The 23499-nt window shown below is 39.2% G+C and overlaps 3 protein-coding genes and 1 long non-coding RNA gene across 7 annotated transcripts in view; 2 read left to right on the top strand and 2 right to left on the bottom strand.

The window, feature by feature from the left end:
• Positions 1 to 6976, top strand: part of LOC146575413 (serine/threonine-protein kinase BRSK1-like) — a 37886-nt gene extending 30910 nt beyond the window's left edge. For both annotated transcript variants that reach the window (XM_085270116.1, XM_085270114.1), the window contains exons 19-20: positions 160 to 249; positions 342 to 6976. In XM_085270116.1, the coding sequence (XP_085126242.1) occupies positions 160 to 249; positions 342 to 556 (305 nt within the window). In that variant the 3' untranslated portion in view covers positions 557 to 6976. The remainder of the gene's footprint in view (positions 1 to 159; positions 250 to 341) is intronic.
• Positions 6977 to 10951: 3975 nt separating this feature from the next.
• Positions 10952 to 16858, top strand: LOC146575412 (uncharacterized). 3 transcript variants are annotated; one of them, XM_085270117.1, is made up of 6 exons: positions 10952 to 11146; positions 11976 to 12885; positions 13154 to 13250; positions 13624 to 13734; positions 14181 to 14347; positions 14680 to 16857. In XM_085270117.1, the coding sequence occupies exons 2-6, from the start codon at positions 11978 to 11980 to the stop codon at positions 15140 to 15142; spliced, it is 1746 nt and encodes a 581-aa protein (XP_085126243.1). In that variant the 5' UTR covers positions 10952 to 11146; positions 11976 to 11977; the 3' UTR covers positions 15143 to 16857. The 3 variants fall into 3 exon arrangements, with proteins under 3 accessions (XP_085126243.1, XP_085126245.1, XP_085126244.1); XM_085270119.1 differs by lacking the exon at positions 11976 to 12885 and having other exon boundaries at positions 10957 to 11146; positions 14680 to 16858; XM_085270118.1 differs by lacking the exon at positions 10952 to 11146 and having other exon boundaries at positions 12743 to 13052; positions 14680 to 16858.
• Positions 16859 to 17122: 264 nt separating this feature from the next.
• Positions 17123 to 19801, bottom strand: LOC146575411 (uncharacterized). The gene is made up of 7 exons (XM_085272483.1): positions 19787 to 19801; positions 19245 to 19347; positions 19113 to 19165; positions 18927 to 19005; positions 18210 to 18706; positions 17817 to 18010; positions 17123 to 17708 (listed from the first exon to the last, which is right to left on the bottom strand). The coding sequence occupies exons 1-7, from the start codon at positions 19799 to 19801 to the stop codon at positions 17564 to 17566; spliced, it is 1086 nt and encodes a 361-aa protein (XP_085128609.1). The 3' UTR covers positions 17123 to 17563.
• Positions 19802 to 19803: 2 nt separating this feature from the next.
• LOC146575410 (uncharacterized) lies at positions 19804 to 22624 on the bottom strand. The gene is made up of 6 exons (XR_014892119.1): positions 22203 to 22624; positions 21301 to 21461; positions 20562 to 20587; positions 20167 to 20252; positions 19986 to 20018; positions 19804 to 19893 (listed from the first exon to the last, which is right to left on the bottom strand). It is a non-coding gene; the product is annotated as an uncharacterized LOC146575410 (long non-coding RNA).
• Positions 22625 to 23499: the final 875 nt, after the last annotated feature.

Raw genomic sequence — 23499 nt, 5'->3', positions numbered from 1 at the left:
AGGTGCTTTCACATCGGCTTTATTGTTCTGACTCAGAAGCTGTTTCCACTTTTTATGCTGTCTGTGGATAAACCCAGTAGAAATTGGACTTTTAGACTACTGTCCTTTTACCTAAAATACTAACTCATAAGTGACATACTGATTTTTTCCTCTATTCAGGTCCGAGCCGCAGATTCAAAAGGGTAGTGGAAACCATTCAAGCTCAGTTACTGAGTACTCATGATCAGCCTTCTGTGCAGGCATTGGTTGGTGAGTAGCACCAACACACCACCAACAGCACACGGAGTAGTAGCTTGTTAGCTTTACTTCATCTCTCCCTAACTTTACCTCTTGCTGTTTAGATGAGAAGAACGGTCAGCTTTCCCGCCAGCCCAGCACTCCTACACGTCAGAACTCCAGGAGATCTGAAAGCGGATCGGAGCGGGGAGAGGGGGAGCATGCGGCAGACGGGGGGAGCAGTAGCGGAAGCAGCAGCGGAGCCGTCTTACAAAGACGAGGGTCGGGGAAAGACAAGGCCAGACTCTCGCCGTCCAACGGGACACAGGCTCACCCTTGAAAAGAATGTTGTGGAAGAGAAGTGAGGGCCCTATGCCGGGCCCTTTTCTCTTCCTCTCTTTAGTCCTTTCCACATTCTTTCCTTTCCTATTTCCTTACTTCCTGCCTTGCTTCATACTTTTAGTCCTAAGCAATGGGATGGAAAAAGGGAGAAGATTTTCCTTGAAGCTGATCTAGGGATTTAATGAAGATTTCCCCCTGAAATGGCTCGTTTTCTCAGAAATGTATATTTTTGGAGACTACTGGAGCTGATCTCTAATTAGCCCTAAAGGATAGCTTCACCCTGGTGGGACAAGCCTAAAAACAAATGATGTCCAAAAAGCTCCACTTTACTATGAAAATAGAAGAAATTTAGTTCACCTGTTCCTATGGATCGAAAAAAAAAGCACATGAAGTTCCCACTGACCAATCACATGCAACACATTGTTCAAACTCAACAATCAAGTTCCCACCCGTCAGTCAGAGTGGCTCGTGAAGATGTTGGTCAGTGACGGAGCGCATCAAGGCATTCTCATTCCTCATTTCCTGGCTGTCTCATGAATCAGCAAGTCTTTTCAGCATCACCTAACATGACAGGAAACCATCTCTGCTCTCGTCTCATCAGTTTCTAATTGAAGGCTGCGTTAAGGAATGAAAGTAACAAGAGCTATAGGGAGAGTCCTGTTTTAGACTCGGTTGTGAAAATGGATTTAATTCTTAAATTATTAGCCAACTTAATGCTGTGCTGACAATGGATCTGATGTAGCTATGTAACATAACCCTACAGCAAAGTGAATATCTTAATCAACAAACACAACTTGCTTGAGTGTATGAGAAGTCCCACAGTCATTTCTGAATTACACTTATTTAAAGCTATGATACCATATTGCCTTTAATGAAGGAGAAGAAAAAGTGGATATCCAGTTAGATTTAGCCCCATTTTAAGGACACTAGGACACACCACAGGCAATGCTAGGGGAGAAAAAGGTGGATACATAAACACAGGAGGTTGAGCAGTATCCGTTCAGTAGTAGAAAAGAAGAACAAGTTGTGAAAAGCCTCCAAAGCAATCTTGGAGAAATATTTTGTTAAAAGAGGTTTGTCTCATATAACATTCACATGCCATATACACATGGTTTTATTGTTCACCGTAGTTCTGTTCTACATACTGGCTATGACGTCTTAAACTTGCGCCCTAATCGGAACCCCATTTTAACCCTACGCTGCAACCTTCTGGTTGTTTCTGGTTACTGCGTAAGTTAGGATGTAGATTTCCTGCAGAAGTCTAAATCAAGCTTTACCTTCCATAAGTGGATCTCCAACAAAGAAGTGACAAAATCTTTGTTCCCTGGCAAAGTGCACGCCAGCGTTCAGACAAAGCTAGTATGAAGCTTTAGCGTTAAAAATAACCAGTCTCCTTTTCCACAAACAGCAGTTGCACATGAAGGCCTTGCAAGTATGTGGACCTGTCAAATGCTGATTGTCTTATCTAAGCTTCTCAGCATTTCTCTGTTTTTCCTTTTTTGTCCTTGCTCTAACACAAGTCTGTGTTAGTCCAACCAGCGTCAGGATACGGTCACATTGGAAACCCACAAATATTCACCTGATAGCTTGACTTAAGTTACAGTAACATATTTTTAGAACTTATTAGGTCCTAAGAGATTGTTTATGTATCTACACATCCTCTCCATTTTTGTTTTTCGTGTCTTTATAAAGGCCAACTTGAATCAAACAGCTCCAGCTACCCAAAAGTGTTGTGAGTAAATTTGTCTTCAATTTCTGATTGTTGGTAGCATGTCTTAATGATGACTTGGTGATGAGTGAGAACCTACACAGATCGTCATTAAAATTTTGGTGAAACTGCCAGCCTTTAAACTTTGAAACACACTATCAGCAAATCGTTTAACTTAGCTTAACTTTCCTTTGGATGATTTCCTTGGATGATTGAGCATCCATCAAGGCTTTACTGAAGCACTGTGCTACAATCTGTAATGTAACCTGATGTATATCTCCCTTGAAATGTGACTACACATCACCATCTGACCATCCCGCTGGCATAAATTCTGGAAATGGCTACTTACGTAGAGATCCCGCACACAATAGGAGTTTAGGCTTGACATGTCTTTTTACTGCAACCAGATGGCAGTCAAGTAATTTGGTTTAGAAAAATGAGTCGTATATCTACTGTTTTTTATTTTTTTTATTTATGAAGTTCCGAATTCTGAAAGCTGCAAATAACTCAGTTATCTTATCCATTTCGCATGAACAGTGCTGTTTTCAGACAGCGATGACACGATGGAAAAACATTATCCACCCTTATTCAGATTTTAGCATTCATGCAGTATTCTTGGATGGCTGTACACACTGCTAGCTTTATAGTTTAGCTACCTTTTCTGTGTTACCTAAATAGATTGAAACAGAATCATTGAAATTAGCAGATATGTAATTTCCTTTTTGTAGTTCTTTTTAATAAGTGGTTTGTAAAATTCCTGATATTTCTTTCTTAAAAGTTACACACAAGCCAGCACATGCTGGACAAATATGACAATTTCATTTTGATAAATTTAGAATACAATGAGCTACAGCTCAATATTTGCTAAACCTTTATATGCAGGGTAGGGCGCTGATTCTACCGAGCAGCAGATATATGTGCATGTGAATATTGTACTGAGAAAAATTCAAACCTCTCCCTCAATAGAAAAGACAATTAAGAAATGACTTGCAGGGAACTTCTATGCTCATTTCCAGACCATGATATTTCTACTTTGGAACACTAGAGCATCATTGCATGATTTACAGTTTTTAAAATATAATTTCTTTAATCTTTTAAAAATCCTACCTGTAACCCTTCAGTCGTTTTAGACCAGGGGTGGGCAATTCCAGGCCTCGAGGGCCGGTGTCCTGCAGGTTTTGGATCTCACCTTGGGTCAACACACCTGAATCACATGATTAGTTCGTTACCAGGCCTCTGGACAACTTCGGGACATGTTGAGGAGCTAATCTAGCCATTTAAATCAGCTGTGTTGGTTCAAGGACACATCTAAAACCTGCCCTCAAGGCCTGGAGTTGCCCACCCCTGTTTTAGACCCTCCCTACAAGCCCACTTTCTTCCAATTGTCTTGTTTCTGGAAGCCTGCAGAGGGGCAGGACCCAGAGCTTGTAAACTGTACTGACTGAATTATGACTGTAGCAGATGAAGAAAAGAAACTCATTCTGGTTGATGTCAACTTGTACTGTGAGTTGACTGAAATCCTTTGGCTCACTGGCATTACATTTACATATGTTCATTGTATTAATATGTTTGCATTAATATATCTTAACACTAGACATACAAATCATAATAGGTCCTCTTAAAGGTAAATGTGGAAGAAGTCTTTTTAAACAGGACACCCAGGTGTTTGTTTGCTTTTTTGCCCAACAGCTGGGCAACAGAAACCCATCCTCAGCTGCATTTCCTTTGATAACAATGCAAAACTGGCAGGTTACAAATAACTGCTTTGTGTCTGTAGTCATAAAGACTCTGTACACAAACTGCCTGGCAAGGAAAATGAAGCCACATCTAAGGAATGAAAGATGCTTTTTTTGGTTTCTACTGTATTTCATTTTTATACTCTGATCCAGCTTTTGCGTATGGGTATGTTTTGTTTTTTTAAGTTTTTTAAGTTTTAGAGTCTAACACCAAGATAGCACCAACCATGTGAATGTCAAGAAACGTTTTTGAAACTATTTAAGAGGGCAGAAATAGTTTGTTTGTCTATTTATTGAAAAATTTTATTTATTTATTTATTAATGTATTTATGTATTTGTGTATGTATTTATTTGCATTCCTGGATTATTTTCAATAATGGATATAGGTGGTTATAAAGACAGGGAAGTGTTAGTTAGATGTCTGGTACTGCAGACAAAAACTAAACAATTAGTCCAAAGTTTTTTTGTTTAAAATTCTAACATTTTAATGCTGCAAAACAGCCCTTTAAGCTTTATGTTGTGATTCTGCACTTTAGATTTATTTTGTTATTATTTTTGCCATTAGAGATGTCCATTTTATAATGCGAGACCAAGATTTCACACACATAAAATACCTTCAGTGCTGAGTCTTTGCCTCTTTTAGGTGTTTGTTCAGTTCAATTTTTTTTTCTTAATTGAGACCTCAAACGAAAAGACAGCAGGATGATAATCTGCTGGAATGTTATGTAATTACTTGTTGTAACAAAGAAGTCCGTGTTTCTGTGTGTCTCTATGTACAACACACACGCTAAGGCCTTTCAAATTAAAGGTCCTTTTCAGCCCAGTTAGATATGTGTCTTTGTGGATAAAAGGAGCATCATTATCTTAATTATTGAATTGATTTGAGTGGGAAAATTCCAGTTTGTCCACTAAATTGGCTTAGTAATTTGGCACCAAATTCATGTATTCTAGGTGGTTTTCTGCACTTTGTGTTTAGAACTAACTGGTAAATGTTAGCATGCTATTAGGCCCATCTAAAAAAAAGAACTTGGTGAGCATTATACCTGCTGAACATTTGCATATTAACAATATATACACATAGCAATTACAATCTTACTGTTTCAGAGCTACCAATGACTATTGCTGAGCTAACAGTTAGCTATCAGTTAAGAATTGGCATGTTTGGTTAGCATGGTGCATTTACAGACTGTGTGTAACTGTTGTGGGTACACTGCACACAGTTACTTCTTAATTATTACTAACAGTCTAATAAAATATAATTTCACTCTGAACAAAAGCCAAGCCATGTTATTTATCAAATAATTGCGTTAAACTGCTCTAGAATACCAGTACAGTGTCTCCAGTTAGCTGAGGTGATAGCTAGCAAAAGGCTACAGGCCTAACCCAGTCGCAAAACAGCCCTATTCATTCTTAATGTTATTATTAAGAAATTATGTAAGGGCAAGTTATATAAAGTGTCACCCCCTGGGATATTAGCTAACAAGAAAACAAATATTTATTTATTTTTGTACCACCGTGTAAATGAGTTTATTCTGCATTTTAATATGGAAATCGATGGGACTGATGTGGACATTTGAGGTACTGTAGTTTTTGGGCTTCTACTTTGGCTTCATATTTGAGCCCCAGAGGACGTTACTTGCTTGGCATGCTAACATTGACATTTAGCTCAAACACTGCCAAGTATTACAATGCTAACAGTTTACAGAGCAGTCATGTGCACTCCTTGTAAAACATTTTGTGTAGTTTCATGCAAACCAGCTTCATTCCTCACTGACCTTCAGGCGTGTTTGTCATTACATCTTTTTTTTCTCCTTCTTTTTTTTTGCTATATTCCTGGTTGCTTTTACAAATTCTGCTTCAGCTGCCTATAAATAGTTTAAAAGAAGAAGCTGCAAAATGAAAGTTTTCACAGCAGAGCCCCTCATGACGTTTTGACATCTTTCCCTTTTAGTGGATACAATCACTTGTGCTGTCTTCAAAAATTTTATTTTTTTCCATTCCCATTCTCATAATGTACACCTGTGGGAAAACCCAGCAGTGAGATCCACACACCTGACAGGTCAGAGTTTGGCGAGTGTTAAAGTTGCACACTCAAATACACAAAAGGTAGTGTTAGATCTTTTTATTAAAACAAAGGTTCATCTTTCATCCACTTAGAAGAGAAAAAGAGCTAAAGGATTGAAATAAGAAGAGGAAAGGAACCTTCTAAATTTTGCTCCACTGAGCAAACACTGCATTTTAATCCATTCAAAGACACAACAGGGCGCTTGGCTTGATTGCGCAAAACTCCCTTATTGAAAGAAATCTCCCCCCTCACTCATTTCCTCCTTTATCCTCCACCTATTCACTTAAGATTTTCTACATTTTCCTCCTCCCATTCCTCCCCTTTGTATTCCTGGACTCCTGCTCCACCCATCCTATCCCTCACCACATGCACATATCTCACCTCCGTATATAACCACCCCTCTTGTATACATTTTATACCCAGTATACTTCGACAAAGATGCTGTATACATTTGTATACGCTGTGTGCCTGTCTCCATTGTATGCCATCCATATCTATGTAGCGTTCACTATGTTTTATTGACACTGTAGTCACCATACAATTCTTCCTCTCATCATTATTGCTCATTCTTCTTCTGCAGTTAAAGTTGTACGACTATAATCTCCTATCATGTCCCTCCTCCATGTCCGCCCTTGCTCCGCCACTCAAGCCCCACTCCCAACTCCCATCTTGTGACCCACACTCCACACAGAAGAAAAAGAATGTTTCACTCTGGAGAAATTCATGATGTGAGAAATAAATGGAGGGCGGAGGTGGAGCGTAGGAGAGGGTGGGGTCGAGAAAACAGCTCACCCAATTAATGACAAAGAGAAATGTCTGTAGTATAATTACAAAAGAGGAAAAGTGCACTATTATGACAATGATTATTATTGCCTGTGAAAAATACTGACCAATAAACAACAATGGATATATGTATGTGTGTGTCTGTGATGTGTTTCAAAGCATTCAACTCATTAAAATGCCGAGTAATTATCTTTACTTGAAATTGTATCGAAATCAGTATCATAGTTATTAGTTCCTGTCATTTCCTTCCTTTCCTCAGTTAATGCAACTCAACAGCACAAATCACGTATATCGCAAGACGCCCTTTAATACACTCTGCACTTGATGGTGTTCCTCAGTCCATCATTTTGGTGACAAAATATCAAACATGATGTAAGCTCTTTTTCTCCCAGTAGAGGTTACTGTATTTGGTAACTTGGTGAAACGGGAAATCCAAAAATGGCTTCCCCATGCCTTTCCATGAGGACGTCGAGCCACGTAGAGTTCTCCCAGCCAATCTGCAAACTTCAAGCTTCTCACAATGAAGTCATGATAGCTGACTAATCACCAGTGGCCTGGACCATTTCAAACTACAGCCCTACAGTAATAACACTGAAGGTTAGGACTTCATATGTATAACAGTGGCAAATTATTAAAAGTCAAATATCATATGGTTGAAGGGTTGTTCTTCAACCCAAGGGACTCCCGTCAGAAGATAACACATTTATAGAAATTATGAAAACTAATAATGAAATCTGTGTGGGTTTGGTCTGTTGGACCTTGGACCTTATTCTCTTTACCTTCACAAATAGTTAAAAGTGGCCTTGATGTTGACTCAACTACATTATCTCTTTAGTTACATAGCAGCCTAATCAACTCTTTTACGGAATGATGGAGAATGTCGTTGTCCCATTCTGCCCATTTAATGTGAGGGTACGGAGGAAGAAGATGAAAATGTGAAGAGCCCAACTTTATCCCACCAACCCACGATGTCAACACTCCAGGCCTATGTGACATGGACCACTCTGCCAAGAGAAAGTGTGTGGAGTATGTACTTGAGGTGCTTGTGGATAACAATGCAGTGACAAGGATGATAACTAGCCAGCATCACAAGCCAAGAGGCCCACCAAGAAGAAGAAGAAGAAGCCAACGGACAGCCAACTAAACCTGATCAGGAAAACCCAGCCCTGGCTGAGTACCAGTGCTCACCATTTAAACATGATAGCAGGTACCAGGCCAACTTACTGAAACCTTTAAAGCAGCGGTCCCAAACATTTTTTGCGCCATGGACAATATTTTCATGGACCGGGGGTTAGGCACCGCTGCTTTAAAGGACATCCAAACTACCTCTGCCACTGTTGAAGATGAGATGATGAACTTTGTGATGATCCTGATACACATGGGGATTGCTGAGCTGTCCTCCATTCATCACTACTGGGCAATGGGGAGCAGGAGCCCTCATCTCAGGAACGTCATGCCAAGTCTTTGTCTGCGACGTTTCAGGCTGATAAAGGAAGACAACGACAATACTCAGAACACCAGACACTGATCTATTCTTCAAGACTTTTCAGCTTAATGATTACTGCCTTCAGGAGTGAGCCACAGATCTCCAAGCAGTCAGTGGATGAGGTCAAGGTGGTATAGAAATGCAACAAAGACAAATGAGGATTCAAATTGTTTGCCAGTGCCTTTGAGGACTGCCTCATTCACGATGTGGTTCTAAACAAGGGCACTAGAGCCCCACATTTTCCCCCTGATACCTGAACAAAAAGCCACGGGTACCAGCTGCCATCTTGTCTCCATCCTGGCCAGCACTATATCCTCAACCCCCACTGTCTGCAGGCCACCAGCTCTGCAGTGACACCAAGATGAAGAAATAGGTAAGTTACCATGTCAAACAGTAAAAAAAAAGCAGCATACTGATGCTCTACTGTAACTCCAAGAAGTCCAACAGGTGGATTATACAAATGTTTGCATGCAGAGTTGATGTCAGCCTCACAGATGATGCGCTCATCTACATGTGACACTGTAAAGCTGTTGTTGTGGATGCCATGTCACTAAAAATCTTCAGGAATCAGGTGTTCTTGGATTCTAACAACCAGAATCCACTTGTCTTGCTCCTGAAGGAGCTCAGCATTTTCAGGTAACTCCAACTCTTCTGCTCCTTACAATTGTACCACGACCCAACCACCTGTCTATATCATCAGCCAGACCTGCAGCTACTGCAACAGGTAGGGGAACATGTTGAGGTCAAACTTGGTCTGTAGGGTCTGCAAGTTTCACTTGTGCCTCAATACTGAACTCAGCTGTTTAGCACAGAGGACAGGAGGACGTGTAGGTTTGCTGGACTTGAAAGGAGATCATAGACGGCTTCCACAAGGAACCCAACCCAACTGGAGCCTTCCTGAATGATGTTAGACCAGCTAATTCTCCAGCAATAAACTCTCCCACCTTCTGCTCCGGTGTCTGAGCCCCACTTTCCTGCACACCTACTCTTCTTTCACCTGCTCAGACTACATCTTATCTTTGGATAAGATAGGTTAACCATTGCCATGGGCCTTATCAACCTGTATCTTTGAGAAGTAGGCATCAGTCGCTCTGCCAACTAGTATCCTGTCCACCAGCCCTCTCTGCCTCAGTGGTATTTCTCCAACCCTCACTGCATTTTCTTTCCCTTCTGCTGGTCTCTCTGTAGCTGTTTAAATGTTTAGCCATACTGATGCTCATACAATAAATGCAGCCTGCTTCTTGGCCCTGTCGCTTTCTCTTCTGCTACTTTGCCATGCCCCACAGGTCAGCCAAGACAGAATTTTTCTGTCACCAATTAACCTAACGAGCTTTGGACCGTGTTACTTAAAATGTTATTTAATCAATAACACACGCACACACACATATTTTTTTAATCTATTTTCTGTTTTTGGGAACAAAAAATTGGATGTAAATGGAAGCAACCAAATGTTTCGAAAAAACAAAACATAACCATCTACAGCATAGCGTTGCTCTGAGGCAACAAGCCACATTTTCATGCCTTACACTAGCCCTTCAAAAAAAAAAAAAACACTTGTTTTTTTTTCAAATAGTGCTACCAGACACATCTCTTTCCAATAAAATGATGAGTTGAAGGTGGTGTGACTTTCATTTGGGGGGGGGGAGGACCCCTTTCTGCAAGCTGCACTACACGAGGGACATCTCCATTAGGAGGCAAGATAAAGATCACTATTTTACATGTTTATAGTAAAATAAATGTATATTAAAAAAATACTTGTATGTGCATGAATATGTTAAGAAGCATATTTGATTGTTTGTTCTACTTTTTTTTTTATTTATACAGTAAAACTGTCATGGCAACACTGCGCAGTCAGCCCAATTTTTTTCAGGCAATATAATGCATTTGCATATGTGTGTAGAGATGTGTTTGTGTGCATTTATATGATCATAGTCAATATTTTTTACTTTAAAATCTACTCATAATTACAGGACGTGGATGTAAATGGGAATGTGCACTTTCTGTCCTCAGAAAGTGAGGACAGTGAGCTTTCAGGGAGTGACATTGAAGTAGAGGAGTGGATCCCTGAATGAGGTTTGCGGGACACTTAGGAGCTCAGGGGTCAGGGGTCAGTTGGTAAAGTTCCTGTGTCTGTGTGTGTTAGTGCCCACATAGCAAGCAGGTCTGGTCTGGATCTGGTATCAAGCCAGCTGACAGCAGCCGGCTGACTTCTGGCATGAACAGAGTTTCGGCATGTTACTTTTGCACTGTTTTGCATGTTCTGACACATGTTGTTATTACATGGCTTGATTAAGGTACACATTAGGCTGACATCTGGGGCCAGAGCTGAAACTTTTCTGGGCCAGCACAAGGCCAGCAGTGTGTCTACAACTGGTCCGTGGCAGCACACCACCTACAGATGGCCCACCGCAATGAATGACGGCCCTTTGGTGGCCCAGATCAGGTTTGCCAGAGCTAATCCGCACATGGGCTAGCACAGGAACACCAGTGTGTCTGAAACTGGCCTTGTGCTGGCCCATGTGTGGGCCACCTCTGGCAAACCAGGTCTGGGCGACCAAAGGGCCGTCATTCTTTGCGGTATGTGGGCGGACGATCTGATTTCCTCGTGTCAGCATTGTTCCCACATCATCATAATTAATGTTGTTCCAGGTTCAATATTGCAAGTGACCAATCACCTTCTTGTGACGTCATTCCTTTGCGACTTCGAAATACCCGCCTTCGAGTATTTCGAAATACAAGTGAAGAAGCGAAAAACCGCCGCCTGTCCGCCGAATTTGAAGTCAATTTAGGATACTTTCCTTTAATAAACGGTAAGCATTATACATATGTTCCTCACTTGGCTTGCTGTTTGTTTGCTAGCGATAGGCTACTTGACAACAGCATTAGCTAACCAGTGTTCTCTAGACCAGCGTTCCCCAACTTTTTGGGTGTTTCGTGGCCCGGGGGTTGGGTCAGGCAAAATTGCAGTAGCTTCCCTGATCATTTTACAAACATAAGTGAAGAGAATCTGGACTAAAAGGCCTAGACTTATGGTTGTGTGCTGAATCTATGAATCAAACTATCACCTGGAAACATAATTAATTGGTCCATAGCTGTGAAACTGGACATGAGTTCTTGATTCTATGGAGATTAACAGTAATCCAGAAATTTACAAATTTGTCCTGGGACATCGCGTAAATGTTGTCCCTGGGACATCGCGTAAATGTTGTCCCTGGGACATCGCGTAAATGTTGTCCCTGGGACATCGCGCAAATGTTGTCCCTGGGACATCATGTAGAAGTTGCCCTGGGACATCGCGTAAATGTTGTCCCTGGGACATCATGTAGAAGTTGCCCTGGGACATCGTGTAGATGTTGTCCCTGGGACATCATGTTAAAGTTGCCAGAGACATACCATATGAAAGTTTAGCTTCTTTTAGCCCCTGTTTGTTTTATATTATTTTATATATATATATATATATATATATATATATATATATATATATATATATATATATATATATATATATATATTTTTTTTTTTTTTTTTTTTTTTTTAATATTATATTTAATATTTACATTGTATTGCAAAAAACCCCAAAACAAGTTAAAATGAATTAATGAATATTGACTAATTAAACCTTCGTTATTTTTCCACCAGAAATGGACGACATAATTAGAAGAAGTGTTCTGAATGACGAAAAAAAAAGAACTGGAAAAGACACACAACTTTGTGTGCATGTGTCACAATGCCAGGAGGACCCATTCAGTGTTGTGTTAGAAAAATTGAACTCATTAACCCTTCATGGACATTATAAATGTTTAAATGTTGCCTCAGGTAAAGACAGGAAAAGAGACTATTACAAATTCAACTGCATCAGAGCTGGGGAAAAAAGTCGAAACAGCTACAGAGCAGTGGGCTGTAAGGCCTATGTTTCATTTAAAGTACTCAAATGTTGGAAAGACCACACAGTCATCGTGCAGCGTACATATGATAAGCATGATGGGCATGATCCTTCGGACCCAAAAGACGCACATTTCAACAATATTTCCAGTGATTTGAGGAGGAAGATTGAGGAACTGCTTTCCCTTGGAACTAAGCCAGCCATCATACTAACCAAATGTCATAAATGGGCCAAAGAACATGGACACAGAGATCTTCACAACAGAGAGCATTTTGTCACACCACGTGACATTGACAGTGTTAGAACCTGCATGATGAGGAAGAAGCACTTTAACTGTGGAGACAGTCAAAGTGTACATACCTTACTTAATGGAAAACATCAAGAACATGTTCTCTTCTATCAACCATACACATCTGACCAAGAACTAATGATTGTTTTGCAGACACCTGTAATGAAATCAAACATGGAGAACTATGCAAAACAGTTAGTATTTGTTGACACCACGCACTGCGTTAACCAGTATTCATTTCCCTTATTCACACTTGTTGTAAGAGATGATCATGGGCATGGAGTCCCTGTGGCCTATGCTATTGTCAGCAACGAAAGTCAGAAAACCCTGGAAACTGTTCTTGGAATAGTTTGTGAGCATTTCCCAACTTCCCCGAGGTAAATAATACATTGACAGCTATTAATTTTGAAATAATTCCTTTTCAAAAAAGTTATAACATGCCAGAATCTAATGCTATAGCTGCAGCATGGGCTGCAAAAAACTTTCCTTTCCAGTTGTTAAAGTTATTCCTATAGGCTGTATGCAGTATTTTATATATCTACTTGTGAGTTGAAATGTTTAATTTGGCATTGAAGTGGTGCTTTGAGATAGCAAAAACATTTTCATACTGTTTAATCTCATTTAGTGTTTTCTTTTTTTCTGTAGAGCATTTATGGTTGACAAAGACTTTGCGGAAATAAATGCTTTGCAGAAGGTTTTTCCAGAGTCAGCTATCCTTCTATGCTGGTACCATGTCTTGCAGGTAAACCACATTGTTTTCTTTTCACATTGTCTAAGATGCACCTGAAACACATTTTTACAACAGGGTCCTGTTGTTATGATTTGCCTCATTGTGATATTCACCTACTCAGGTTAATGAATATAAAGGGATAAAATGTTGAGTGACTATGTCCATCCATTTAAGACCACAGTGCACTCATCTTCTGGTGGCTGCTTCCCAAAGCTCTTTTTGACATTTAAAAATATGTTTGCCTGGTTGATTTCTGTAATGCACAGGTCCTCTTGTCCAGTGAGTGACAAAGTTATTTTTGGACGTCAGCTTTCTTTTCTGCTTTTTGTACAGCTGCTCCTCTGTCTCTCTCTCCAGATTAACTTTTTTTCTCTTACATTCACAGGCTGTTAATCGATGGCTTTCAAAATCAGAGTCCGGGGTCCATGGGCTTTCTAACACCCAAAAGAGAAATGAAATCATTTCTTTCTTTTGTAAGCTGAAAGCTTGCACATCTGTAAGTGTAATTTGTCTATTTCACATTTTGACTTCTTGATTACACTAAGAGCATAATAACTTTCAGTTGCTAAAAAAAGTTACAGAGATACAAAATAGATTTTTGAAACAATTTCTAAAACTGGCTTCTTATCTTGCTTATCAAAACAAGTACTTAAGCTGTGCAGAACATCATTGTGTCACCCACTGTGCAGTAGAACTTGTGAGTGGGATTCTTTCACAGACAGATGCTGAAACCAAATATGCTTATAGGTTTAGTGTTCCTTCTTAGCCATTGTAAGGGAAGAAATAATTGCTTCTTAATACAAAAACACGACATATTATTAATAACTTAAAATTCTTAATGTTATTCAATAAAAGGAAAAGGGCTTCAATACATAATATTAAAGATTTCAATAGGTCTGTTAAATGGATTGAAATATATTCTGTTGCATCCAATTCTCTTAGGAGGACGACTTTAAAGCCACATCAGCAGAGTTCTGCCAGACATTTAAGCAATACCCTTTGGTGTGCCAGTATTTTCAGAAGCACTGGGAAGGCATTGGCCACATGTGGTGTGACTACGGCCGTCGGTTCAGTCACGCTCGTTCTGAAACAAACAATGTGATTGAAAGGTATGATTTATTATTTTGACCTCATTCAATTGTATTGCTGAAAAAAAGATATTATGCTTTAATCCAAGAGGCTAAACTGAGTAGGTTCGTCATGTCATTGCCAGAACAGGTTTTAGGCAAATCCTTTAAATTCTAGCAGCGTTTTTTATGTTATCACAACAAAAAACAGAGTAGGTGGATTTGCCTAAATCAGCTAAACCGGCACAGAGCATTCCTTTATAAAAGACGTGTGCAATAGGTATTCCAATTTTTTAAAAAATAATACAGTCTTGATTAAAACTTTAAATTCCTTCAATTACAGTTACTAATCATTTCAAATAACTGTTTTTCAGATTTTTCCACCGCCTGAAATGCCAGTTTTTATCTGGCTACAAGAATAGGCGTCTGGATGATCTGATTGAAGTGCTCCTAGGGAAGGCCGACGACTACTTCTCAGTCATAAAAACCCTGCAAGATGTGGGCCGCATGAAAAACAGGTTTGCTGACACCTTGTCTCAAGTTTCAGACTCTGCTTCAAGACTGATGGAAAGTGGTTGGGCTCTTAAAATTACAGTCCAGAACAGCCATGGAGTTAATGCATATCAAGTCCCATCTGAGTCTAGAGAAGACATGGTGTATGATGTCTGCCCTGTTGAGTCCTACTGCAACTGTACATATGGCTTACGAGGACTTCTTTGCAAGCATCTAGTGTTACTTGCAAAATTAGCAGAGGCTGACAATGACATCTATCCAAACATGGAAACAGACCTTGGCAAGAATTGCAGTGAAAGAAAGGCATTACTTTGTACACTGTGAGGACTTGAAAGTGATAAAAATGCCAAGTTTGTTTGGAAATCTGTGTTTTTTTGCATCGGCTGAAACACTTCAGTGCACTTGTTGTACGTTCTCTCACTATAACACATGTGCTTGCCTGAAGGTGGCTTGTAGCCATTTTAAACAAATGAAAAACTCTCTGAAAAGTCCTCTATCAACTTTGAATGACACTCCTGTAGTTGAAAGCACAGACAAAAAATGCACAGAAGATGCGGTTGGAAAACTAAATGCTGTTTTAGACACAGTTAAACAGTGGGCATTCATTCCAGAGGGTATTACTGCAATGATAGATGAACTGCATACAAATGTCTTAAAAACAAAACAAGTAGGCAAAAGTATATGCCAGTACGAAATAAAGACGACAGATAATGCACGCAAAATTAGGCCATTGTATTCTAGCAAGAAACGTTCGGCCAGCATCGACATTCCAACAGTCTGTGAAAATGAATGTGAACAGTCGATAACCACTGAAAGAGAGACATCCCCTGGAGAAAATGAAAACCTTTTGGAATACAAAACAAAAAAGAGAAGAGTTAAAGCTAAGTATATGCACAAGTAGACTTTTGTGTGACATTTCAAAGGGACTGCATCCATTACTTCTGTTTATTGAAACTAAAGCTGTCTTAACTTTCTGCCAAGGAACAGATGAAAAGAAATTGTTTGGTCTCTCAAGTAGTTGTTATTTATGTGTGTTATTCATTACTTTGGCTTGGTTGCTGTTTTTGATACAAATTCATCTGTGCCCATTGTAATATTTTCATATGTTACTATTTTTATATTGCTATGCATTATAGATAAAGGATTACTTATTACTATTAAAGGTCTGCATTTGTAATTGTTGGTATTATTTATAAAATATGCGCTCTTAAGTTTTTTGCTCCATAAAACGATACCTGTCACTTTTTGGACATAGAGTATCAGCTGTTGAGAATCCTGGCTCATACAAAATAGAAGTAAAAGGTTTCAACATCCAGCCGTTTTATGATTAAATACAAAGTGTAATAACAGAGTTATTGGGGTGTGATTTTGTTAATAGTTAGTCTTAAGTATAAGTTTAATAGTAATGAGTAAGAAAATATAGCCAGAATAATGGAATGAGACTAACACCTGACCTCACACTGAGATTTGGTATGAAGTGGCATGTTTGTGCTAATGCTGACATTGGGGCTCAGAGTTCCTCTGTGTGTATATATTTGTGAACGTTAACTTGGCTAATGTCCAAGGGTTTGACTGCTTTCCTGTTGGATTGTATCACAAAGAACAGGGATAAGAGCACCAGTGGCCGTGCACACCCTCATCTCTCTCCTTCACCCGATCATTAGTGTTGGAAACCGGCATTAGCTCAGAGTAGATTAGACTTCAGTATAGTGCAAGTGATTTGATTTTATGATTATTTGATTCAGTTTTTTCTGTGTTCAAGCTCAATTACTTTAATAAAATATGTTGAATTCAAACAAATAAATAAACAAATAAACTGTGGACATTACCCTTTTAAACCTTTCTGAAACAAGACAGGTAAAAACCAGTGTATAAAAGTTTACATAGGTATAAATAGCTCTAACACTTTACTCCAGCCTGGCGTCCACACATGTGGACATCACATTTTGGGTTATTTAGACCAAAATACTAAATCTTGATCAACAAGTGCCTGATATACAGTTATGAGGACATTATACTGCAACTGTTCTATCAAAATTTCAAATTAATGTCCTCATATGTGGCTCTCATTTTTCTCAGAAACAAAAATTAGGTAAAAAAAAACAAAACCTGGTAATTCTTTCTTTTTACATTCATCGGGTTCCAATCGGCCCAAATATCAAAGAGAAATTAAAAATGCATGCCATGGAAGATTTCGGGTCTTAGGGGGTTAAAATGACCAGACCCCTCCGGCCTGTTTTCCAGGCCACTAAATTAAACCCAGTCAATTACCAATTGAACAGAATAAAAACCTACGAGGTCCACTAATAGTCCAAAAGTCCAAATCTTTAATAGAAAAGACAGGCAGAACTCAAACAAACAATAATCCAAACGAGGAGCATATATACACACTGGAAAGTAAATAATTATAAGTTATTAAATCAGACTAATTAAATACAGTAAAACTAATAAGGGAAGACGAACACACGGGAAATAAAAATAACAGTGTAAACATACCAAAACTCAAAATAAAACAGGAAAGCTACTACAAACCGAGTGTGACACAATTACATTCATATTGAAACATATGTGATAATTTTCTTTCTTTGTAGCATTTTTAAGATATGTGTTAGAACAGTCATTATGCTGTTTGGATTAGGAACCAATCATTTTTGCCAAATAGTTAACACAAACTTAGAACAACAATGAACAATTTTCAAGATTCTGATTTACAGAACAAACAAAAGTCACAAAAGGTTTCATTATTTAAGAGACAAGATCAAGTTTTTCACACAGGAATGAAATGACAGAATCCAGTGCAGCGGGGCCAAAGGTGTGTGTCAGCAAACTGAAGGTTGAGGAATCAGTCAGCTCATGTTTAAGATTGTGTTGGATTTTGAGAAGAGTCTGTCTGTTATTAGAAAGTAAGATTAACAATGTTACACCAATAACCCAAATACGGGGAAATGACAAATAATACCAAAAAAGATACAACTTTCATATTGTTTTACTAACTTACTTTGTCATATCAGCACTTGAATGGTCGATGCCTTTACAGACCATGTCTGTTGTGACATCGCAGGCCAATCTTCCGGCAAACCCGAGGGCTAGCTCCCCAGCCTCCTCTTCACTCAGAACACTAAACACTGTTACTTTAGTTTTGGCCTTCTTAGGCCTGTCAAGAATCATTGCGGGCAGTTTGGCTTTACGGCCCTAAAAAAGAAAAAGTGCAAACACCAAAAGAGCAGAGAGAGACACACACACGCGCACAAAGTTAAATGCTTTTGTTTACATGGTGTAATTGTGTATATGTTGCAGCAAATGCACAACTTCCAGCCACATTGTCACTTCATTGATACGAGTAACCCGGATTTATTTCAGGTGACATCAAAATCACGAAATGTATACCTACCCCAATCAAACCTCTGAAAACATGAACTGACATGTTCTCTGCGTTGATTCTGCGCTTGATCTCGTCTTCTGTTATTGTGTAGGTTTTCTTTTTTGAGCTTGGTACAGATAAGCGACCATGCACTCTGTAAACTGTACTAGTTCCTTCTGAATCAGTTTGAAATTCTGCATCTGCATCGATCCTGTCAACATCATCAGCAGCAGCATTATCTGTACTCAGACTTGTGCCGTATACTTCTGCTTCTTTTTCGTTGTCTTCAGTCTGTGTACCTTCATCTCTTTCAGTCTGTGTACCTTCATCTCTGACTGTCAGTCTTCCTATCTCACTGTTACTTGTCGATTTGCTGCAGATGTTCTCTCCCTTAGGAACTTTTCCTTTGTCATTCGCTGCCTGATGCTTTCCCTGATGACATTCTTCACTGGCTACTTCTATTGCTCCTCCTGTATAGCCACCTACTATGCTGCACAACTCCTTTCCCTCTGCTGTGCTGCACTGTGCTGTTACATAAAGAAGAATGATATAAACAGCACTATATCAATTTAATTGTGAAGAGAAATCCCCACAATACGACACAGTTATGTCTAAAATAGTTTTGTGTAAAAACTGGATCTTGAAACGTCCACTTTAATTACACAGTCCGGGTGTGCAAAGGCAAAATTACGAAATTTTTTTCACTTTAAACATTTTTGGACATTATTTTGTTATATTGTGACTTACTCTCACAGAAGATACAGATGCCACAAACAGACTTTGAACAACGCATGTGCTTGTATGCACCACATTTCTGGCACTGCACCTGTGAATTAAAAAAAAAAGAAGAAGAAGAAATAAACAAACAAAAAGCAAATGAACAAAGTCCATTAAATAAACAATCTATATGGCTAAGGACATGTCATAGTGTACCCGGTCTTTGGCTGCAATCACACACCAGCACTGACTGCACTTCCTAGTTCGATCTGCAAAATATAATTTGTTTAAGTACAAGTTACATTTTCCAATGTTAGAGAAAAAGAAGGCAGCTAATTTTATCTTTACCTATTGAGGAAAATAAGTAGTGGCAAAGTCGGGACCTGAGCTTTGTGATTTCAGTGTTGTACTCCTCCACTTGTGTTTTACCGTCAATGAGAGAGTGGGCAAACTAATAATTGACGAAGAAGAAAAAAAAAAAAAAAGAACAAAAAGAATTAGATTAACAAAGAAATGTTTGTTTATTTTTTCTGTCAAGAATGACACTGCAAAACTGCAAAAGCTTGTCAGGTGAGACTTGTAATTAATTCTGCAGATACACAAACATATAGAAAGTGTCATTTTTTGTTTACATTAATTAATTTCTATAGTGTGTACAAAACAAATCAAGACCACAGACTCAACACGCACCACTAAATTTTTGGTGTTCTTTATCAGTTGGCCAAGACAGAAATGTTTTAATCTGTGTGCATTGCTTTTGAACAAGTCTTTACACAGAAAAGGTTTCAGAAAGGTATTTTTCAGGTTCTTCTGACAAGGCTTCAATTTTGGAAAATGCTGTTTGTTTATAGTGGCAACTTATAAACCCTTTGTGATAAGAACATAGTTACCACAGTCCAAGTCATACCTTCAAAAAGTATGCACTTTGTGCTCTTGTGGACCCATCCAAAATTTTTCCAGTGATTTGGCTTGGTATTGGATAAATGTGAGGGAAATTCTATAAAAATAACATAAATACATGTTTTCAAATACATTACAAAAAACGTAAACATGCTATGTCATTATGATCAAACAAGCTTTTCAACATACCTCACACTGCAAATAGATTAGGCCATCTATTACCTTATAAAACAAATAAATAAATACATATAAATAAAAACAGAACTAAGGAATACGATTCATTAAGTAAATTGTACAATAAAGTGTATTTAAAGCAGAATTTAACATTAGTTTTATGACAACATAAAAGGATTTTTATGTCAAGAGGTACCTCATCTGAAATGTTAGTCTGGTCAAACAGGGATTTCAAACTTGAAATACCAATAGAGTTTGGTCCAGCTACTCCCACAAGGTAATCTGTGAGAAAGCATATGCTGTAGTCAACAGATATCATTTTCTTTTTGCATGCTGCAACCATCATCCATTTCAGTCTTCTAGGAGCTTTGTCTGGTTGTAGTTCTTTTTTCTCCTCCTCTCCCCTCATCTATTAATTAAATTGTTTTCTGACCTTCCTAACTGTTTCCGACCTGTCTTCCCAATGTGATGTTTAAGCAATATATGTATGGTCAGAAGGGGGTGAAATTTTCATTGCAGTTGTACGTGTAACATTGCATGTGATAATAAAAGGCTTGATTGGTTGATTATTCAACATGAGTTGACATTTACCTGACATTGTGAAGGAGTCACAGTTTCTGTAAGGGTGTAAGAACATAACATGTGGATTTGTTACACTTCTTTTTCACAAGTTAATAACAATCAATAATTTTCATTCCATTATTTACAAGCTATCACACGATGTCCCAGGGACAACATTTACACGATGTCCCAGGGACAACATCTACACGATGTCCCTGGGTCAACATTTACACGATGTCCCAGGGACAACATCTACACGATGTCCCTGGGTCAACATTTACACGATGTCCCAGGGACAACATTTACGCGATGTCCCAGGGACAACATTTACGCGATGTCCCAGGGACAACATTTACGCGATGTCCCTGGGACAACATTTACGCGATGTCCCAGGGACAACATTTACGCGATGTACCAGGACAAATTTGTAAATTTCTGGATTACTGTTAATCTCCATAGAATCAAGAACTCATGTCCAGTTTCACAGCTATGGACCAGTTAATTATGTTTCCAGGTGATAGTTTGAGTCATAGATTCAGCACACAACCATAAGTCTAGGCCTTTTAGTCCAGATTCTCTTCACTTATGTTTGTAAAATGATCAGGGAAGCTACTGCAATTTTGCCTGACCCAACCCCCGGGCCACGAAACACCCAAAAAGTTGGGGAACGCTGGTCTAGAGAACACTGGTTAGCTAATGCTGTTGTCAAGTAGCCTATCGCTAGCAAACAAACAGCAAGCCAAGTGAGGAACATATGTATAATGCTTACCGTTTATTAAAGGAAAGTATCCTAAATTGACTTCAAATTCGGCGGACAGGCGGCGGTTTTTCGCTTCTTCACTTGTATTTCGAAATAATCGAAGGCGGGTATTTCGAAGTCGCAAAGGAATGACGTCACAAGAAGGTGATTGGTCACTTGCAATGTTGAACCTGGAACAACATTAATTATGATGATGTGGGAACAATGCTGACACGAGGAAATCAGATCGTCCGTATGTGGGCCATGTGTAAGCACATTGTGTGGGCCTGATCCGGGCCATACCAATTTTGCTGTGTGTGTGTGTGTGTGTTTGTGTGTGTGTGTGTGTGTGTGTGTGTGTGTGTGTGGTCGTGTATTACTTATTGGTGTAGGGACACAAATTTGTTTACACACTCACATTGTGAGGTCTCGCCTACTTTATGGGGACAAATTGCAAGGTAAATCATTCAATTTTACGGTGAAGGCTTGAGTCAGGGTTAGGGTAAGGTTCAGGCAGGGACTTGTGATGGGTAGAGTCAGGATAAGTCTCCAGGAAATGAATGTACTGTATTTCCCGGACTACAGAGCGCACCTGAATATTAGCCGCACAAGCTAAAATCAGGGGAAAATCCTGTTTTGTACATACATTAGCCGCACCTGACTAAAAGCCGCAGGTGTTTCAATGTTGACTCATCATATGTAAGAGAATATGCACAAAGCGAATTGTCAAGAAAGAGACGGCTGTTTGGAGAAATCACTTTTATTAATATTGTGAAAAACAAGTTATGGGTACATATTTGCATAACTTTTTAGGTATATGTACAAGTAGCGGTAATTACAAGTACGAAACATGTACTGTGCTTCATAAATGAGTAACAAATGTAGTACATAACAGTAACCTACAGCACACCAGAAAAATAGATTCAGACTACCTTTTAGGCTCAGGTGCAGTGACACGGCTTCAACAAGAAGAAAAGTCAGTCCTTCACCACCATCTTTCTCTTCTTCCTGCACTAAAACCACCAAAGTCCTCTCCTCCAGTGTCGGAAACGAACAGGCTCAGGGTGGATTCGTCATCCACTCTCCGCTTCTCTCCTTCGTTGTCACTTTCAAAACCAACCAAAGAAATCCTCGTTGTCAGAGTCAGAGTCAAACACCCTCTGAAGGGCCGTGGCGGTGTCCTCCTCTCCATCATGCAGCAGTCCAGCCCTTCGAAATCCGTTGGTGATCGTGAATGTTTTCACACTTTTCCACGCTGTCAGATTCCACCGGTGGAGTTGAGCATAACTTGCTTTTCGCAAGTTTATCGCCGCTCGTCATCCACGTCTCCCGCTGAACGCGTAGCGCTGCTTTGAAGTTTGTTTTTCGCGCTACTTGTATGGCACTATGTTTCCTGGCGGATGGACATGTGACCAACACACCACTCTTGAACCCCGATCCTTCCGCCAGGCAACGTAGTGCCGTACAACAGCGGAACAAACAAAACAAATCCGCTCATGGACAATCCATAGAAAAGCCGCAGGGTTCAAAGCTTGTGCAAAAAGTAGCGGCTTATAGCCCGACAATTACGGTCAGTTAATGTAATTTCCCAAAAGTGATGGAAACACAACGTGTGTGTGTGGGTGTCTGTTTGTGTGTGTGTGCGTGCGCGTGCATGGGGTTAGGGTCAAATGTTGGACATTTTGGTGTTTTATTGTTCTGTGAAATGTTTACATTGTTTATTTGTTGTGTATTTATTTGTTTATCCTTGTTGTACTAATACAACTTATTATAGAATAACTTGGCATTTTAGTACCCTTGTCGCACAGTGTTGCCTTGAAGCAACAAACCAATATCTGTTTGGGGGGGCTGGGTGTCAAATTTATGATTGATATATTATTAGGGACCCTAAAGCTCCCCCAAAATAGGGAGAAATATTTTTTCCCCCAAAATTAAAAAGTCATGCAGTAGAGGGATAAAATAAAATAAAATAAAAATAAAATAAAGGCAAACTAAGACTGTCTCGCACTCTTTTCTTTTTGTTTTCTAGATGTTGCTTACCAGGGTCCCGTTCATGTAATTCAGAAGCTATAATTAATGAGAAAAAGGAGCGTATTATAATCACAAGTGGGCGGGTTTTCCTACACTGACAGTAGTTTTTTGAGGAGAAATTTACAGCAAAGACGTCTCACTCTGACATAAATACATTTGCCTTTGATGTATTTATGTCAAAGTGACATAAATACCCCC

This window comes from Mchenga conophoros, linkage group LG4, assembly GCF_057382185.1.
Source record: "Mchenga conophoros isolate Kocher_MC1m ecotype Shallow Benthic linkage group LG4, M_conophoros_male_GT1.1, whole genome shotgun sequence".
Classification (NCBI taxonomy): Eukaryota; Metazoa; Chordata; class Actinopteri; order Cichliformes; family Cichlidae; genus Mchenga; species Mchenga conophoros.
The sequence above is the reverse complement of the archived record's forward strand: the minus strand, read 5'-3'. Positions and strand labels throughout refer to the sequence as shown.

Excerpts from the sequence above, each read along its gene's own strand:
- LOC146575412 (XM_085270117.1), top strand. The coding sequence starts at position 11,978 with ATGGACGACATAATTAGAAGAAGTGTTCTGAATGACGAAAAAAAAAGA. Across the intron at positions 13,735-14,180 it reads AGCTGAAAGCTTGCACATCT|GAGGACGACTTTAAAGCCAC; the intron begins GTAAGTGTAATT and ends CAATTCTCTTAG. Across the intron at positions 14,348-14,679 it reads ACAAACAATGTGATTGAAAG|ATTTTTCCACCGCCTGAAAT; the intron begins GTATGATTTATT and ends ACTGTTTTTCAG.
- LOC146575411 (XM_085272483.1), bottom strand. Across the intron at positions 19,006-19,112 it reads TGATTGCAGCCAAAGACCGG|GTGCAGTGCCAGAAATGTGG; the intron begins GTACACTATGAC and ends TTTAATTCACAG. Across the intron at positions 18,011-18,209 it reads TTTTCAGAGGTTTGATTGGG|GGCCGTAAAGCCAAACTGCC; the intron begins GTAGGTATACAT and ends TTTCTTTTTTAG.